General features: G+C 38.3%; 1 protein-coding gene across 1 annotated transcript in view; it reads right to left on the bottom strand.

The window, feature by feature from the left end:
- Positions 1–21,154, bottom strand: part of LOC106876453 (dynein beta chain, ciliary) — an 855,334-nt gene that overhangs the window by 68,732 nt on the left and 765,448 nt on the right. Inside the window, exon 49 of the mRNA XM_089350837.1 lies at positions 13,380–13,634. Within this exon, the coding sequence (XP_089206963.1) occupies positions 13,380–13,634 (255 nt within the window). The remainder of the gene's footprint in view (positions 1–13,379; positions 13,635–21,154) is intronic.

Below are 21,154 nucleotides of genomic sequence, written 5' to 3'. Positions count from 1 at the left end.
AACCAAACCTGTTAAAGTCTGTCATACCGGCCATGACGAAGGGAAATAGCCCTGAAACTCGAGTCGCCTTTATATATTTATATTTATATTTATATATTTGATCCTTTATATTGAACACTCAATATTTCATCTACATTCAATACTTTATTTCATGGTGCCATCCATTTTTATTTTATTTTATTTTATATTATATATTGTATATTATATTATATATTGTATATTCCATATTCTATACCCCACATTGGTTCTGCAGGAATATAAATAAAACAAAAAACAGACAGTGTTGGAACTCTTTTAAACAAAATAATATATTCCTCTATACACAATCATACAAAAAAACCACCTTTTTTGTATTTATTTTTACTCGCATATATATATATATATATATATATATATATATAGTTTATAGACTAGAGACAGGTATTCTCTGCATAGAACACACTTCTTAGTGCTCAAGAGATTTCCACTTGAGCAGGTACAGGAGTAAATGTAAAGGCAAGCAAATTAGGCAAGTCGGTGTGCAAAAAATGTATGAGGTCTGATCAATAAGTATCCAGACTGTTGCCATAGTAAGAAAGCTAAAGCATGCAAAGTGAAGCCACTTGGTCAAAATTTATGTTGAACTCTGTTGTGCAGGTGTACCAAGTTTTAACATTCTAACTCATTTCCACTGTTTACAACAGTGCTTCAAAAGAAGGTGTGTAGCGTGTGATCATCGCATTGACCATATGACAAAGAAAGTTGTGATAGCGATACCTGCTCAGAGGCCTGCCGAAAGTTTCAGAAAGTGTATGGAGAGGAGTACATGAGCTGCACACAAGTGTACAAGTGGTTCAGACCTTTCCAAGATGGTCGAAAAAATGTTGATATTGATGAATGTTCTGGGAAACCCACAACCAGCAGAACTAAGAAAAACACCACAGATGTGCATGCAGCTGTGAGGGGAAATTGTTGAATCACCATCCATGAGTTATCAGAGGATGTTCACATTAGTTATGGTTCAGTTCAGTCAATTATCGCTGAAGATTTGGGTATGAGACGTGTGCCTGCCAAGTTTGAGCCAAAACTGATTTCAGTTGACCAAGAAGACACATGGGTTTCAGTTACACAAGATTTCCTTGGTTGTATTGAGAATATTAACTTTTTGAAAACTTTGCGTAGGCCTCTAAGCAGGTATTGCCAAGCTCTTAGCAAAATTTGATGCAGATTCTCTGTTCAACTTTCTCTGTCATGGTCAATGCAATGATCACACATTACACACTGCTGTAAACAGTGGAAGTGATCTAGAATATTAAAAATTAGTGTACATGCACAGCGCAGTTCAAGATCAATCTGTAATAAGCAGCTTCACTCTGTGTGCTTTAGCTTCATTACTATGGCAACAGTCCGGATCCTTATTGATCAGACCACATACATATGTATGCATATAAAAAAGTCTGACTTACACAGAATAGAAATGATACCAGAAATTCAAGGGGTTGAATAAGGGTTTTATGAGTTCAACAGCTGTTTCTGGGGGCTTAGTGGTCCAAAATATTGTAAATTGATTCCATCATCGAATAACACCAGCCTCCGTCTTCAGGGAAGAATTTTTCATTTAAGGTGTTGACAGAATGGAGTTTAAAGATGGGATATATATATATATATATATATATATATATATATATATATATATATATAGGGTCATCCTATAAATAATGTAATTTTTTATACTTCTTTCATTTTTCAAAATTAGACAAAGTTCTTTTTTAATCTAAAATATACTCTCCTTCATTTTCTACAATGCTCTTCCATCTATCTGGTAGACTTGCAAGGCCCCTCTTCCAAAATTCATTTGTCTATGATGAAAAACACTCCTCCAGTACTGTTCTGACCTTGTCTACAGAATTCATATTTTTTCCATCCAAATGATTTTGAAGACTACGGAATAAATGATATGTTGGGTTGGGCATTGGTTTCTATTCAAACTGCTCTAGCCTCTGGAATATCATCCTCACTGTATGTGGCCGGGCAGATAACAACACCTTCTATGGGTGAAGACCTTCTTTAGCCTTGGGTGCTGGTTTTTCTCCTTTTGTTACCCATTGTTTCCAGTGCATGACATTTTTATAAAGAATCCATTTCTCGTCACCAGTCACTATTTGGTACAAAATAGGTTTCATTTGTGAGATGTGACAGCAAAGAAGAGCACACATTCACTCTCTGTGCACATTTATGATCAGAAAGTTTGTGAGGAACCGATTGACCCAATTTGCTGACTTTTCCGATGGCATGCAGGGGTTGATGAATGGTTGAGTGACCAAAGCCAAGCTTCTCTGCTATTTCCTCAACAGTTACAATGGGGTTTCGTTTCACAAGGGTTTGCAGGACATCCTCATCAAGCTCTGCAGATTTTCCAGGATGAGGCTTGTCTTCTAGGCTGTAGTTTCCGGCTTGGAATTTCTGGAACTACCATTGACACTGACTTATGTTTATTGTCCGATCTCCATATACTGCATTAATATTCCTCGTACTTTCTGTTGTATTGTTGCCTTTGCTGAACTCATATAGTAAAATATGCTGAATATGGTCCTTTGCCACTTCCATTATAGCTTTGGAAAAATAACTGTTAAAATCGAACTGCACTCTTCAAAACTTGCATTATGAATAAGTACAAGGTAAAATTACTACCTGTTTATATAGCAAGTTGATGCAGGTAGTTTATCCCATCCCACTCCAACTTTTAGTTCATGCAATTGAAAAAACTGCATTGTTTATGGGATGACCCAATATGAGTGTGTATAGGTGCAGGAGTGGCTGTGTGGTAAGAAGCTTCCTTCTCAACCACATGGTTCTGGGTTCAAGTCCCACTGTATGGCACCTTGAGCAAGTGTCTCTTACTATATCCCCAGGTTGACTAAAGCCTTGTGAGTGGATTTGGTAGACAGAAACTGAAAGAAGCCTGTCATCATCCTCATCATCATCATCGTTTAACGTCCGCTTTCCATGCTAGCATGGGTTGGATGATTTGACTAAAGACTGGCAAACCAGATGGATGCACCAGGCTCCAATCTGATCTGGCAGAGTTTCTACAGCTGGATGCCCTTCCTAACACCAACCACTCAGAGAGTGTAGTGGGTGCTTTTATGTGCCACCGGTACGAGGACCAGTCAGGCGGTACTGGCAACGGCCATGCTCAAAATGGTGTATTTTATTTGCCACCTGCACAGAAGCCAATCCAGCGGCACTGGCAATGACCTCACTTGAATGTTTTTTCACGTGCCACCGGCACAAGTGCCAAATGATAACGCTCAAATGGTGCTATTTACGTGCCACCAGCATGGAAACCAGACAACTGCTCTGGCAATGATCAAGCTAGGATGGTGCTGTTAGCGCTTCACTGGCATGGGTGCCAGTCATCGAAGTTGGTTCAATTACGATTTTGATTTCACTTGCCCCAACATGTCTTCGCAAGCAGAGTTTTGTGTCCAATGAAGGAAAGGTTGGCATGGGTGCCAGTCATCGAATTTGGTTCGATTTTGATTTCACTTGCCTCAACAGGTCTTCGCAAGCAGAGTTTAGTGTCTAATGAAGGAAAGGTACGCATAAGTGGACTGGCTACACCCCTGGCAAAGGCCACGGATTATGGTCTCACTTGGCTTGCCGGGTCTTACCTGGTGTTGCACGGGTCTTAATAAATTACCATTCAACTGCCGAAAGATGAGGCCTTACACCTGAGAAAATTTTTTTAGCCCTACCTTGGCTACTGCGTTCACTCAATGCTCTTCTAATTTCAAGACCTTACTCCTCAGCCCAGTGCAGATTAGAACCATACACTTGCGAATGAAGCCATAGAATGAAGCACACAGATAAACGTATAGGAAGAGAATGAGTTGAACAATTTCAGTGTTTCCTAAGAGGGAACAGTTTGAGTGATAGATTGCTCCCAGTTGAAAGAGGTTAATGGTCAACAGTTGGAATGTCACCCTCAAAAGGTTCATGCAACATGTAGCAACAATGTGTTTTGTAAATTGGTATCTTTTCCGTTGAATTGGTCACTTTAATGTTATGAATAAACATACTTGAGGTAATCAACCATATAGAAGGCAGCAGAAATGTCCTCAAATATGCGATATCTAACCTGCCTTTCTGCCGGTCCGTTTGTAGCAGCTGTTTGACAACATTGTTTCTTTGCATTATTACCATGCAACTGCAATGAATCACCACCTCTCTGCCATTGTAGGAGCAGCACATGAACACCTTCCATAAACTCACAGAGTTACAAGAGGCAGGCGCCCTTTTCTGATGCTTCCGTCTGATATGGGGGAAAAACAGTAAAAGTATTTGAGCATATCCCGTTATAAGCATGCATGGTGATAACATACCCACTTCAGCCTTGGCAAATATGTAGCATTTCATTGTAGACAATGTTTCTTGTCTTCTCCCGACGTGTTAATGTGAACAGTCTGTCTCTACTGCTGACTCTGGAGCATGCAAAGTACAGCTGGCCATAGGAAAAGCAAGAGAAGTCCGGCCACAGAAAGAGTCTGGCCCTGAGACTTGTTGACAGACATGGTGAAGCTGGGCCGGAGTGGGAATTACAGTCTTCTGAACGTGAAAGATATGTCTGCTCCTGAGGGAGTAAGGGGAATCCTTGGAATGAATACATCCTCACCTTTTCCGCATCCGGATAGGATGGTTGTCTTGACAACATGCTTCATCAATTTTTTTACAACCAGATGTGTTCCATTGCACAGTCTGGGGGTTGGGCTCCAAATTGCACAGAAGCATAACCGGAATTCCAACTTTAAGGCAGAGCAGATGTGGCGGTAGGGTCTAAAAAGTTGAGGAACTCTGTTGGGAAATTCACCGATTCATTTGCATCTACCATTGTATCTACAAATTTGTATGTGAAAGGAGCACCAGAAAGTGACTACAACAGTTGATCATTGAGTTTTGTAATGGTCACATTTTTCGGAGCCAGCACTGCTCTTTCAGACAGCCATTCATGATTGAGATAATTATCTTTTAAATGGGGAAACATTTTATCGGTGAGTTCGGCCAAAGATGAAACGAGGGTTGCGAATGGGTGGACATCCAGTTCCCCATCAGTGTCAAGAGGCACTTTACCGTCGCCAAGTTTCAGAATGTCACTTGTGAAGTTAGCAGACGTTTGATCGCCAAACAATCAAGCCCTCATGTTGATTGTCAGGGTCAGTGACCTGACATGACGCCAGAGTGGAGATGATTTAAGGCATGCTTGAACATAATAAAGTCAAGTGTCTGTCATTGTGTACGTGAGCAGGCGATATGTGTATGTGTAAAGAAATAGCTGTTATAGTGGTTCCCTAGCATAAATAAATCTGAATAATCTGGAGTCACATCAAATGCTGGACCAATAGACACAATGATTAAGCAGTACGCAGCTTCATTGTGCTTCTGTAGTTCAGTTTCAGTCTTCCATCATCCGTTGAGTACTGTGACGCCATGAAACTCTTTGGGTCAAACTGCAAATGTGTACCGAGTTTGGTTGAAATCGGACAGCTTTTTGAAAAAAATGAACATTTATTGAAGCAGCTGTTATGAACATACCTACTGCATACCTGAAATTTCTATCGAATCAGCCTGGTGGTTCAGTGGCCTGGCCTGGCTTCACCCAAAAGCACTTGTACACGGAAGTCATAAACAGCACAAAAGGCAGCTTGGGTATTGATTTGATTCAAGAGATTACCAAGGTTATTGCTTTAACAATGTCATGCCCCAAACTGTCTTTTTTTAAGTGTAAGGCATCATGTTTCTGCAGTTTCATGGTAATTTATTAAGACCCGTGTAACGCCAGTTACTACTGCTAGTGAAATGGATGAAGGAAGTAGTAAGTACTTACCGTAGCTTGTGTAGTACAGAGGCTGTTATTGCTTTAACTATCTCATGCTACACATAGAAATCTCTTTCATTTATTGCCTCAGTGCCAGATGTTTACTATTATTAGCAGTAGCTATTTTGAGGTCACGTGGGGTTACAATGTGTGTGTACAACATGGTGGAGATTAATCGTTTATGCATCAGAGAAGGAATGGGGTCAGTGTTCTGAGAAAAGCAAATCAGAAGCTACCTCAACAAAGGCATTTTGTTTGAATTTGAGTTTGTCAAATTGTGCTCAAACAAAGCACAATTTAATGAAATGTACCAAGGCATAAGACTCGCTGGGTGAAAATGCATTTGTTTACCGAGTTTGGTTTCAATCAGCTCAATGGTTCCAGCACTATGGCCTGCCTTAAAGGCATTTTTTGAGTTAGTTTTTCCTGTGCTGTGCTCAAATAAAATGGAATTAGAAAAAAATAACAAAACGAAAAACCTTGGGTAAGAATGTCAAGTTTGATCAAAATCGGACGACTTTTTGAAAATATCGATGATTATCGATCGAGTTTTTGCCCACTCAGTGTGTGTGTGTGTAACTGTTTACATAGGTTTATCTGTGTCTATAGTAGAGACAGATAGAGAGAAGGAGAGATGTTTTGGTGTATGTATATAAGTTTACTTTGGAGTGTGTGCATCTGTGTGTATATGTATGAAGATATATATCTGTCAACATCATCTTACTTTCTCCCCCTTTCTCTCTATCTACACATACACAGCTATCTGTAACATATTTCCCCTCTCTACCCTCTTTCAGCCTGATAATTGTAAATTGTCAATCTGGCTAAGATCCTAATGTAGAATATTCTTTATTGACACACATAAATGCTTCTCTGTTTCCTTTTTTATCTTTTTGTTCTCTTTTTCTCTCTCTCATTGTCTTGGATTCTGTTACTTTCAATCTATTTCTATTTCTAGGACACATTTTTACTTCTTTTTGTAGGAGTTACTCATATACCTATCTTTATAGATATATATATATATCTACATCTATCAGTAAAATTTTATCTTTTTACATCAGCAATGCTTTTCTGTGTATATATATATATATATAAATGTAAATACTTTCCCAAATAAAATTGCACTTCATGTTTGAAGCTCCAATAAAGGTGTAGGGTGATACACAAACATTCAACTATGAGTGCATTGCATCTTATAGCAGAAACAGCTGTAAGCTAATGAAGTTCATGACAATTTCTTTTCCTTCTTTATTACTGCTCTGTATTTGATTGATGCTTTGTTCTGAAGCATTTATTGAGTTCTAACACCATCTTATTAGTATTGCTATGCCTAAGCAAAATAATATATATATATATATATATATATATATATATATATATATATATATATATATATATCATCATCATCATCATCATTGTTTAACGTCTGTCTTCCATGCATGCATGGAAAGGACAGTTGACAGGACCGGCCAGGTAGAAGACTACCCCAGGCTACTGTGTCTGTTTTTGCAGGGTTTTTATGGCTGGATGCCTTTCCTAACACCAACTACAATGCAGAGTGGACTCAGTGCTTTTTATGTGGCACTACCATAGGCAAGGTTAGTTTTGACATGATTTTTACTGGTGGATGGCCTTCCAAATGCCAACCACTTTACAGCATGGACTGAATGTTTATTATGTGGCAGTAGCACCAGCAGGGTCGCTAAGTAACTTGCAAGACAAGGAATTTTGAGAGGGGTAAGGGTATTGGAGGAGGGGATATTGTGTCAGATGATGAAAAGTTAGAGTGTGACAGAGAGAGAGAGGCAGAAACAGGTGTCTTTCTATAAAGGAGGGGACATTGGAGGAGGTGATCATGTGTTGAATGATGAAAAGTTAAAGTATGATAGAGAAATAGAGAGGCAGAAACAGGTGTCTTGCTATAAGGTGGTACATAGTTACCTGGCCAGAAAGAGAGAAAGAAGAGAAAGAGAGTGTTATATGGACTGTTGGATATATTATTCGTCTGACATTCCGTGTGTCATTGTGGTTCGTCTGAGTTCATTGTTTCATTGTTGTTGACTTGTGTGACTGTCATAGTAAAATGTCATTGATTGACATATATAGCGGACATGATTCTTGTTTATTCATAACGAACATTGGGTGAGTGCGTTCTTTGTATGTAATTGAATAATAAATGTAATAATTAAATTGTACAACTCATTGTGTTATCTCTGCAAGTCTTCTGAGGGAAATACAACAGAGTTTATTGGCGTCGCCGATAGGATACATGCTTACTTTACCGTAAAATTATTCATCGTAATAACAATGGCTGAAAAACAGACAGTAGAACTTATTAAATTGTTTAGGGAACAAATGGACAAGCAAATGCAACAACATAAGAGAGATATGGACACTCTGTTAAAACTGTTTGGTGCTCGACAAGTTGAAGGCGATCCCAGTGGCTATTTTTCAGCTGTTTCGACAACAGTGTCGATTCCACCATTTGCTGCATTTGATTCAACGTCAGAACTATGGCCTGATTACTGGTCAAGATTCCGTACGTTTGTGGCTGCTAATGCTGTACCTGAAAAACGCATGGCACAAGTGTTCCTGACCAATCAGACTGCTACTGTTTACAAGCAACTTGCTAATCTGGCTACCCAACAAAATCCGCCTAAAGATATCAACAACTTGATAATGGACGAAATCGTTGACTTCATGAAGGAACAGTTCGACCCTAAACTTTTCATTGTGAGAGAGCGTTTCAAGTTTTGGAGTGATATGCAGCAGAAGCCAACCGAAACTCTCCAGGAGCTGGCAGCACGTATATGCCAGGATGCAGCTACCTGTGATTTTCCAGCGATCACCAACCCACAGGATGAAGCTCTGAGACAGAGATTCATATGTTCAGTCAATAATGAAGCGGTTCTTAAGGCGCTTTTTAAGATAAAAGACACAGAACTAGATTTTGCCCGTGCTGTCCAAGTTGCCATCGAGACGGAAGATGCAGCAAAGGTTGCAAAAGAAACTGTTTATGATTCCAAAACCAAGCAAGTCTACACAGTCCAGCAGAACAGGAATAAGAGTCCTCAAAAGAACCATCAGCAGTCTTATTCCACAAACCAGGAGAAATGCTACCGATGTGGAAAGGCTCACAAAGCGACAGACTGTCCTTTCAGAGAAACCAAATGTCATTTTTGTGACATTTACAAGCAGTGTGTAGAAAAAAACAACATCGGCTGAAGGGATCACAAAGGGATCCAAAGTCGAAGCAGTCTTAAAGATGCCATCTCCAAAGAACGAATTAAGCTTGAAATCTTTCTTGGGTTCAGTTCAGTTTTATGGAAAGTTTATCCCAAACTTAGCCAGTATAGCAGAGCCACTCTATTGCCATACAAAAAAGTCAACTATTTGGAAGTTGGGAGATGAGGAACAGTCAGTTTTTGATCACTTGAAAAATGTACTTTCATCGAGTCAAGTTCTGATACACTTTGATCCAAAGAAAACTTTGGGATTGGCGTGCAACGCATCAAACGTTGGTATTGGAGCAGTCCTGTTTCACCGCTATCCTGATGGAAGCGAGCGCCCAATATCCAATATGTCCAAGACTCTTACTTCTGCACAGCGTAACTACAGTCAAATTCAAAAGGAAGCCCTAGCTATCATATTTGGCTTGCAGAAATTTTACCAATATTTGTACGGTCGTAAATTCGTACTCATGACTGACCACAAGCCACTGACATCACTATTCAGTCCGAGGAAAGGGACGCCACTTCTCGCTGCTAACAGACTAGCACCATTGAATATCGGAAATCAGCAGATCATGGCAATGCTGATGCCCTCAGTCGCTTGCCATTCGGTGATGATAACGACTTTGACAGAAAGGAAAATGTTGAAGACATAGACATGGTGTGTGCCATCAAAGCTCTTAGTATTCAAGTCCAACCTGTGGATGCTAATCTCCTCCGTCAAGAGTCAGGGAAAGATCCAGTGATATCAACAGTGATGCACTACATCCGTGAAGGCTGGCCACCAAAGAACATGGAGATCAATGACGAAGTCAACAAGTTCCGTAAGTTATCAAACTCACTTAGTATCTGCCATGGATGCCTTATACATGGATCTAGAGTTGTGATTCCACATAGCTTGCAGCCAAAGATCCTCAATCTTCTGCATCTTGGACATTTTGGCATGGAACGCATGAAACAACTAGCACAAACTGCTGTTTATTGGCCTGGTATCGATGCTGCTATAGAGATAGCCAGTCGACGATGTGATTCGTGCAACGAACATCAAAGGCAGCCATCTAAGCCTCCAGTTCACCCATGGATGTTACCAGAAAAACCGTGGAGCCGCTTACACCTGGACCACGCAATAAATTTTATGGGTAGAGATTGGCTGGTGATCACAGATGCTTATTCCAAGTACCCATGCATTCATCCTACTTCCTCCACGTCCTCCAAAGCCACTTTAAATCTGCTTGAGGAAGACTTTGCGCACTTCGGATTTCCTCACACACTGGTCACCGATAATGCACCAACTTTTACGTCTGAGGAGTTCCAGAGCTGGTGCAAAGAACGCGGGATCACACACCTGACAGGGGCACCTTACCACCCAGCTACCAACGGAGCAGCGGAAAGTTTGGTGCAGACCTTCAAACAAGCTCTGAGGAAGTCTTCTCTTCCACCGACACGAGCACTTCAAGAATTTTTGATGCAGTACTGGAGAACACCGACATCTTGTGGATTCTCTCCAAGTGAACCTTTGAATCACCGGCAGATACGAACAAGGATTGATTCTCTGCTGCCATTGCCAGCACACATTGCTCAAGGCAAACAGTCTAAGGAAACAGATAAGTCTCAGGTGACTCCAAGCTCGGCTGATGTTGCTAAAGTTATCAGGCAGTACAAGGCCGGAGATCCTGTGTATGCACTATACTATGGACCTCGCCGAGACAAAGATCCCCGATGGATACCAGCAATCATTAAGAAGTCATTGGGTACTAGCTGCTTTAACGTGAAGGTCATACCTCATGGCCCGATGTGGAGATGACACTGGGAACAGCTGCGACCGCGGTACACAACTGAGGAAGACAATGAACCTGGTGATGCAGAAAACACTGTATTTCAATTTGTAACAGATCACCCGATGGAGATCTCGGAAACTGTGCCACTAACTCAACGACAAACCAGACCCAAGATCATGTTACCCGTTCCAGAGTATGGACCAGACAACCCAAGACGATCCAAGAGAACCCGTAAAACCCATGAGAGACTTTGCTGTTGATACTTCTTGTGTAGCATCAATTTCAGTGGGGAGGTGTTATATGGACTGTTGGATATATTATTTGTCTGACATTCCGTGTGTCACTGTGGTTCGTCTGAGTTCATTGTTTCATTGTTGTTGTCTTGTGTGACTGTCGTAGTAAAATGTCATTGATTGACATATATGGCGGACATGATTCTTGTTTATTCATAACGAACATTGGGTGAGTGCGTTCTTTGTATGTAATTGAATAATAAATGTAATAATTAAATTGTACAACTCGTTGTGTTATCTCTGCGAGTCTTCCAAGGGAAATACAACAGAGAGGGAGAGGAAAAGAGAGTGAGTGGAAAAGAGAGTGAGAGGAAGAGAGAGAGAGAGAAGTAGCAAGAAAGAAACAGGTATGCTGATGTAAAGGAGATACTGGGTTACCTAGCTAGCCAGAGGGAAAAGCAAAAGAAGAGAGAAAATGAAAGAATGAAAGCAGAAACAGGTGTGCTGCTGTAGAGGAGATACATAGCTACCCAGCTAGAGGGAAGAGCAAGGGAAAGACAAAGAGAGAGATTAGGAAACAGCAAAAGTGCAAGAGAGAGCAAGAGAGAGATGGTTGAGAAGTGCCAGGATATGCTCACAAGTAACAAGGATCAGAGTATAGATGAGACAGTAGAAGAAAGAGAGAAATAAATGGTGGCAATTGCCAGGGCATGCCCTCAAGGTGTGGAGGTCATAATATACATGGCCAGGTATTGCCAAGAAGATGCAAGTAGGGAGAGGGAACTGCAGTGACTGGCGAAAACTTGGGTATAAAGATGGGGTGGAGGGAAAGTAGTAAAATAATGAGGACAATGATGATAATGATGATATATATATATATATATTAATACTATATTTTGCTGACACATGAAATAAATTATGTCTCTAAAAATGAGCTCAATCACACATATTCCCATCCTTATTCTGTAAAGACAGTGATAAAACTAGAGCTTCAATCATGAGACTAGTTGATACGTTGTATAAAAAGCTACAAGGAAATTGTGAACATTTAACATCAAAATATTAGTTATTTAGTGAATTAAACCCTGAATTCTCTGCGTTAAATTAGCATTTTAATAAGGAATTAGAATCTTTTTTTAAATTTAATAAAATTTATAATTTAAGTCAGGTTAGACACTGTTCACTTTGCTGTCCAGACAGCATGCCCTTGATATTTATGTAAAGGGTAAAGACCCCCTTCAGTCATGAATGACCAATGAATTGTACCTAGAAAGTTACCCTCCAGGCAATGTTGTTTATGGAAGACCAGCAGTCACCCATGCATACCAGCCTCCCCTCTCCACACCACTGATGTTATCCAAAGGAAAGGCAAAGGCCAATACAGCTTGGCACCAGTATATTTGTGTATTTGAGTAAGGATGTATGTTTTAATGAAAGTGTTTTGATAGTTTAAAAAAATAATGCTTCTTAGGCTTTATCACTGGAGTTTAAACTAATTGAATAGTATATCCCAAACAAAAAATATGCTGAGCAGGATGAAATCATGTGTTAGTTAAAAAATATAAAATATTGATATGTAAATACAATAAAATCCTAAATAGATATTAGAAAATTAAAGAACTGCACTCACCTTTATTTGATATATTAATTAGCTCTAATATTTTTTTTGCATGATAAACATATCATTTTTTCTCCATCTTTTCTTTTTTTATAAGAATGTTTCAGCAACTGTTTGTGTAGAACTATCAAACTTATATTTTTACTTATTGTTCTAAACTTAATTCTAAAATTTAAATCAATTACTATACTATATATATTACTACATATTAAATATTTTGAGTGAATAAACCCATTATTTTAAGTGAATGGTGATAATATTAACTTCATTTATATCACTAATATGAATTAATTTCATCTAAAATATATAACAGAGTTATTTGATACTTTATGAAAATATTTACAATTCAAACAATTTCATATACTATCATTACAATATTGTTGCTGTTTAACCCTAAATCAACCCTCACCTAGCAGAGCTATTATTGAAAGCATATTAACCATGATCAACTTATCCTTTTTTAGAGATATCTACGACTACATTAACCTTTCTTTACTTTTGTATGAAAAGATCATTGGATAATTAGTTGCTAGGGTGTGACTTGAGGGATATTTAGCAGCTACTACTATTAGGCTGAGAAACCACATAATCGCTGCTTCATTAACTCATTGTAATAACAATATGCATTCAAAAGCTTAAAACAGTAATACTTCAAAGAGATTTTACCTTCAGAGTTATTTTAAATTCATTCTGTTGGCGAGTAAGGCTGGATTTCAGTTGCTCCAAGTCAGGTCGTTCTTTACTTACTACAGCAGCTAGTAACTGTTCTTCAAGACCATCACGTGTGACAGAGAAGTTAATCAGCGTTGTTTCTGCTTGTATCTCTGGTTGATAATGAGGATTTGCCAATTTTGTGTGCAAGATCAACTGGAAAGACTGATTGTATGGCACTTCTTTCTCTCCAATTTTGATTGCAGTACCCTGATTGATAAAGTAAACTAATGAAACTAGTATATGTATGCTGTGAAAAGCAAAAGTTAAATTCCATTAAATTCTTAAGGTTATGACATTTCATTGGGTTTCTTCTAGATTAGCACTGTTTAATCTGCATTTTGTTTCTACCACAGTGGGAATATGTCCAGGTAATGGAGAAATATTTGTATTCATTAAATTTTCTTTGTCCCTTACAATGTTTTGTTTACTTAAAATTTTAAAAAACCATTGAAACATATAGCAACACTTGAAAACATCAGGCACATTCAAACAAATGAGGTAGCAAAAATAGGAATTAAATAGAACATTTCTACAAGAGTTATGTCACACAGAGGAGACATAGTACAGACATCAAAATAATACCTAAACATAGTTAAAACACTCATGGGCGCCTGTACAAGTTTGATTGACACAAAAGTGTACATGTGGACCAATAATTTTGTTATGGGGATAATAGTAATAATGGTACAACCCTCCCAGTGGTATGTGCTAGTCATTATAAATACTATCAGTCGGACTCAGCATGAGGAGAGAGTATGGAAGTAGAGGGTCACAGATAGTAGCTACATGTACTGGCCAAAAATGGATAGAGAAATGGAAAGTTTAGTGAAAGGATGTGAAAGTTTAGTGTAGAGGATGTGCTCTAGTGGCAAAATTACCGATGATAAAAAGAGAACCTTGATTGAAACTACACTTCGATTTCGCTAGTTCTTAGTAGTAGTAGATAGTTTCTCTAAATGGCCAGAAATTTCTAAGTATAAAAAGCCAACCTCCTCAACTACCACAAATTTTCTACATGAGCTGTTTGTGAGATTTTTGCATCCCAGACATAATAGTGTCTGATAATGGAATGTAATTTGTGTCTTTTGAGTTTAAAAAGTTTTGTAAAATGTTTGCTGTGGAACATGTAGCCACGATGCCATACCATCCCAGATATAATGGACAAGCAGAACACTTTATCAATATTTTCAAGAGGGCCCTTAGAAAGTTGAATAAGGAAGCTCTACAACAATTCTTAAGAGTATACTGTGTGACATCAAATCCAAATACACCAGCAGGTTGTCACCAGCAAAGCTGATGTTTGCAAAGAAAATAAAATAAGTCTTCGACAAATTGCTACCTGGCAAGAAAAGAAAAATTGCAATGGAAAATACAGCAAGATATTTCAGAATTGGTGAAAAGGTATTTGTTGGGGCATATAAGAACAGAAAACAAAGTTGGGAAGATGACGTGATTACCAAATGCATAAGAAAAATACTATACTTGGTGAAAGGAAGAAAAGGAGTATACAAGAGACATCAACCAACTAAAAAAAAAAAAATTTAAGAGAACAAGCCCAAGAGAGTGGAAGAACCAATGGAATGGTTATATGATACTTTTCAAGTACCAACACTACTACAAAGTGTAAGAAAAAGAAAATGTATGGAGTCCCTGGAAGTGGATGACAAATGAAAAAATATTAGATGTGTAACTGTCTGAAAAACAACTCAAAAAAGGCAGGAGGGTAAAAATTACTGTTATTAAAAGAAATAAAATTACACTCCCTTAGAAAAAAGAAAAACTTAAAAGGGGAGATGTTATGGGGATAAAAGTCATAATGGTATAACCCTCCCACATGACGAATGGTATGTGGTAGTCATTATAAATATTCTAAGTCAGTGTCAGTATGAGGAGAGAGTACAGAAATAGACGGTCATAGATAGTCATGGTCTTACTTGTCTAACTAACAATACTGCTATACCAGAGTGGGCAGTCAAACGAAAGGATTACAAATTTATTTTTACTATCTCTCTGCAAAGAAACACTAGAAATAAAATAAAGAAAACAAAATATAGAAAATGAAAGATGACCTGGACATGTGAGCGGAATAGTTTATTGTTGCTGGAAACTGAATCTATCAATAAATGTATAATTATCCTGAAATTCCTAGACACATTTGCAACACCTTAGAAAGCTACTACAATACTGTCATAAGAAGATTATCCTCCACCTATTCAGTCAAGAGAAATATTTAAAAAAATCTCCTCATGCACAGAACAACAGTAGCAGCATTAGCCTCATTTGCAACCAATAAGATAGATTATTGGATACCTGAATCTCAAGATCTATGTACATTATGCATCAGAGTAAGAGACTTAATTATACTCTAATTAAGAAATCACTGAGTATCATCTGATTTATTCAATTGAACGAGATTGTCATCAAACTAATTTATGGCTACTGCTACTCATAATCATAAATTTGTGGTGGAAATGTATATTAAACAATCAAGCAACACTTTTGAAAAGTGTTCCTTTTTATATATGAGGGTAAGTCAGAAAGTAATGCAATTTTTATTTGCATTATTTTTTGACTCTTATAAAAGTGACTTGCAATTTCATTTATGAGTTTATCAACTAATACAACTTTCAGCTTAATCAGAAGCTATCATGTACTTAATATCATTTAACAAAACAAAATCAAAGATGGAAGAATTTATTATTTTGATTGATGCACTTTAAATGCATTTTTACTGGTTATTTTCAGACAATAGGAATGTTATTGTTGGCATGCTTGCCTTTTTCAGAAATCAGAAAGCTTAATTTGAACTTCTTTTTCTGAACATAAGGAACCATTTTTGGACATTCACCACAGTCAAAAAGATTGCAAGAGGATTCCTTGTGTCATGAAAACTCAAACCCATAATATACTCACATGTATTCTTGCATTAACATATATGGTATAACAATGTTGTCATACACACATTCTTATATTCATATACACAGAAAGATAACAGTGTTGCAAAACACACATATTCTTATATTAACATACACACTGTGAAGTTTATATTGTTGCATATAAATTATGAACTATTTCATGCTAATATTTTCACAGATAATGTAAGTGTACTAGATTTTATTATATGAACTTCTTGTCATATCACTGAAACATAAACTGTAGAACATAACTTGTGGTGACAATCCTTTCATGTGTACCTTATTCTTAACTCGCTCTGAGTTTCCTGCAATTATTTTTTAAATTTTGGGTCATATTCAGATTCACTTGCTTGTGATATTTTGCCATTTATTATTATTATTGTTATTCATTAGTTTTATTTTTATAACGTGCTTTCACTTCACTACCGAGCGCAGCTCTGTGCACCTTGGGTATGTGCTGTGGTTTGCTGTGATGCTCTTATGGTTACTGTATTGAAAGTGTTTTGCGTAGGATGTGTGCAGTGCCCAGTTGTGCAATTTTCTGTATGATATATATTTGTAAGTGCTGGTGTTTTTGTTATTTATTAGTCTGAATGTTTTTTTATTATACCTAAGGCACCTACTATGATAGGAATTGTTTCTGTTTTTAGATTCCACATTCAAGTTACCTTTATTTCCAGGTCTTTGTATTTTGAAAGTTTCTCCATTTCTTTTAGGGAAATGTTGTCATCTGCTGGTATTGATACATCAATTAGAAAGCATTTTTTCCCTTCATGATCTTTGACAACTATATCTGGTCTATTGGCCTTAATTTCACTATCTGTGTGTACTGGCATATCCCAGAGTATGGTTGCTTTCTCATTTTCTGTGACCTTTTCTGGCGTGTGCCTATACCATCTTTTTTCTGTTGTTATTCCATAGTGTTGGCATAGCTTCCAGTGTATATAGGTCCCAGCTCTGTCGTGTCTGTGAATATATTCCTCCTTAGCCAGGACTGGGCAGCCAGAGATAATATGATTTATTGTTTCTTGTCCATCGCCACATATTCTGCAGTTACTTGTTATGTTTCTTTTCATTATATGTTTTTGGTAATTTCTGGTGGGGAGGCTTTGGTCTTGTGCAGCAATTAAAAATCCTTCAGTCTCTGCTTTGAGTCCTGAGCTTCTCAACCATTGCTGGGATTTTTCTCTGTCTATTTCTTTTGCATTTAGTTTAGCCCAGTATTTACCATGTAGGGGCTTTTCTTGCAATCGTTTTATCATGGTCAGTTGCTGTTCTAGTTTTAGTTTGGATTTCATTTGTTTCATAGCTTTTGTTGTTACTTCTTCTTCTTCGTATTTATTTGGTAGTATGATTTCTTGTTTGTATTTGTCAGCTTCCTTAAATACTGAAACAGTTTCTTGTTTTGCTCGTGTTTTGTGGCTATTTGTATTAGTTTTCCTTGCTTCTGGAGTAGGTATTTTTGCAGTCCTATGGTGGTTATTTTATAATAGTTTTCCAGCTGTATAAGACCCCTACCACCTTTTGTATGTTGTATATATAGCCTTTCTATGTCTGATCTTGGGTGGTCCATCCTAGATCCTGTCATTATTTTTCTTGTTTTCCTGTCTAATTTAGATAGTTCGTTTAGTGTCCAGTTAAGGATATTGTTGTTGTAACTTATAACTGGGACGGCTAAAGTGTTAATACCTATTAACTTGTTTTTAGCATTGAGCTCTGTTTTTAGTATTGATCTAACTCGTCTATAGTACTCTTTCTTTATTTTTTCTTTCATTTGTGTGTGTTGTATCCTATCTAGTTCATTGATTCCTAAACATTTGTATGGCTGGCTTTCGTCTAATTCTCTTATTTTTATTGGCTTTATCTAGTGTGCTGTTGCTACTCTTAACTAATTTTCCTCTTTTCAGGGTTGCTTTGGCACATTTTTCTAATCCGAATTTCATATCTATTTCCTTGGTAAATCCATGTACTGTCTGTAGTAGTGTTGCTAGCTCTTTATCATTTCTAGCGTATAATTTTAGGTCATCCATATATAAAAGGCGGCTCACAGTTTTGCCGTAACATTTGTATCCGCATCCAGTTCTATTTAGCAATTCAGTTAAAGGTGTGAGTGCCAAGCAGAACAGGAGTGGAGAGAGCATGTCTCCCTGGAATATTCCTCTTCTAATGGGGATGGCTTTCGTTTTCATGAGTCCCTCTTTTGTTTGGAGCTGTAGCACTGTCAGCCATTTATTCATAGAGTGCCTTATGTATTTTATAATAATTGGTGCTACCTTGTTTATGGCTAGTGTTTCAAGAATCCATTATTATTATTATTATTATTATTATTATTATTATTATTATTATTATTATTACTATTATTATTATTATTATTATTATTATTATTATTATTATTATTATTATTGCTTCAATGTAAATGAATAAATACACAAAAAGCGAGGAAATGTATTTTGAAAGTGTTACTTAGATCAGATGGTGGGCTATTACAACAATCCTGTAGTTACAGGATTGCTGTAAGTTCTTCAGAAAATTTGTTTGAAATCAGACTAACTTTAGCTGGTATGCATCAATAGTGGGTTCAATTCCATTGCATGGCAAGTGTTTTCTACTGTACACCCAAGCTGATGAAAGCCTTTTGAGTAGATCTGGAAAATAGAAACTGGAAATATCCTGTTGTATATATGTATGTGTGTATGTATATGTGCTGTTTTTTTTCCTATCACTGCTTGACAACTGTTGTTGGTTCGTTTATGTCCCCTGTAACTTAGTGGTTTGGCAAAAATATCTCATAGACTAGATACAAGACTTAAAATTAAGTACTGGAGTTGATTTGTTTGACTAAATCCTTCAAGGTAGTCCTTCAGTATGGCTGCAGCACAATGACTGAAATGAATATCATCATCATCGTGTAACGTCCGATTTCCATGGTGGCATGTGTTGGACGGTTTGATTCAGGACTGGCAAGCCAGAAGGCTGCACCAGGCTCTAATTGATCTGGCCAACCACTTCGAAAGTATAGTGGGTGCTTTTACGTGCCACCGGCACGAGGGCCAGTCGGGTGGTTCTGGCAACGACCATGCTCAAAAGGGGTTTTTTATGTGCTACTTGCACAGGAGCCAGTCTGACGGCACTGGCAATGACCACACTCAAATGTTGCTTTACACATGCCACCAGCACATGTGCCAGTAAGGCAAAGCTGGCAACAATCATGTTCGAATGGTGCTTTTTATGTGCCTCTGGCATGGGAGCCCATCGGCGGTCCTGGAAACGACCACGCTCAGATGATCCTTTTAACATTCCACTGGCATGAGTGCCAATCAGGCGGTACTGTCATCAGCCACGTCAGTGATTTTGATTTTGATTTCACTTGCCTCAATAGGTCTTCACAAGCAAAGTTTATTGTCCAATGAATGAGGGGTACTCATAAGTGAGCTGATTACACCTACTGGCATAGGCCATGGATTATAGTCTCACTTGGCTTGTCAGGTCTTCTCAAGCACAGCATATCTCCAAAGGTCTCGGTCACTAGTCATTGCCTTGGTAAGGCCTAATGTTTGAAGGTCATGCTTCACCACCTCATCCCAGGTCTTCCTGGGTCTACCTATTCCACAGGTTCCCTCAACTGCTAGGGTGTGACACTTTTTCACACAGCTGTCCTCATTCATTTGCAATACATGACCATACCAGCGCAGTCGTCTCTCTTGCACACCACAATAAATGCTTCTTAAATCCAACTTTTCTCTCAGAACACTTACACTCTGTCAAGTATGCACACTGACATTACACATCCAGCAGAGCATACTGGCTTCATTGCTTGCAAGCGTACGCATGTCCTCAGCAGTCATGGCCCATGTTTCACTGCCATGTAGCATGGCTGTTCATACATGCGTGTCATACAGTCTACCTTTTACTCTGAGCAAGAGGCCCTTTGTCACCAGCAGAGGTAGGAGTTCTCTGAACTTTGCCCAGGCTATACTTATTCTAGCAGCTACACTTTCAGAGCATCCACCCCAATACTGACTTGGTCCCCTAGATAAGAGAACCTATCAACTACTTGTAGTTTTTCTCCCTGGAATGTGACAGAAGCTGTTCTCTGTCCATTTTCAGTGTTTATAGCACATACAAAAACTACCTTCCCAGTTAGTCTTCCTTTGATATTGCTGCACTTCTTATGTGTCCATAGCTTACACTGGGTACATCTTATGGAGTTTCTACCTATGCCTTTTCTACAGATTGAGCAGGGCCATCTACCTGAAGGGATTTGTGGTTTGTTTGCCTTCCTACTAATTAAGACTTTGGTTTTAGCTAGGTTGACTCTGAAGGCCTTCGATTCTAATCCTTGCTTCCACTCCTGAAACTTTTCCTCTAGTTCTGATAGTGACTCAGCAATCAGAGCAAGGTCATCAGCATAGAGGACTATGATGAATAAGAGGGGGCTGTAGACTGATCCTTGGTGGACCCCTACCCTACCCGGAATTCTTCACTGTACTTGTTGCCAACTCTCATCTTACTAACAACATCCCTGTACATGGCTCACACAGCTCTCACTAACCATTCATCTATCCCAAGTTTCCTCATTGACCACCAGATAAGGGATCTGGGGACCCTGTCAAAGGCTTTCTCCATGTCAATGAAAGCCAGGTATTTCTCCTGCAGCTGTCTTACCAGAAATCAGAAATATAGCATCAGTGGTGCTTTTCCCTGGCACAAACCCAAACTCCATCTCATCTAAACTGACTCTCTCCCTAATTAGTTGGGCTATGACCCTCTCCGTGACTTTCATTGCCTGATCCAACAACTTGATACCTCTGT

This window comes from Octopus bimaculoides, chromosome 1 (genome assembly GCF_046866305.1).
Source record: "Octopus bimaculoides isolate indiv1 chromosome 1, ASM4686630v1, whole genome shotgun sequence".
Classification (NCBI taxonomy): Eukaryota; Metazoa; Mollusca; class Cephalopoda; order Octopoda; family Octopodidae; genus Octopus; species Octopus bimaculoides.
This window is presented reverse-complemented; position numbering and strand designations above follow the sequence as displayed.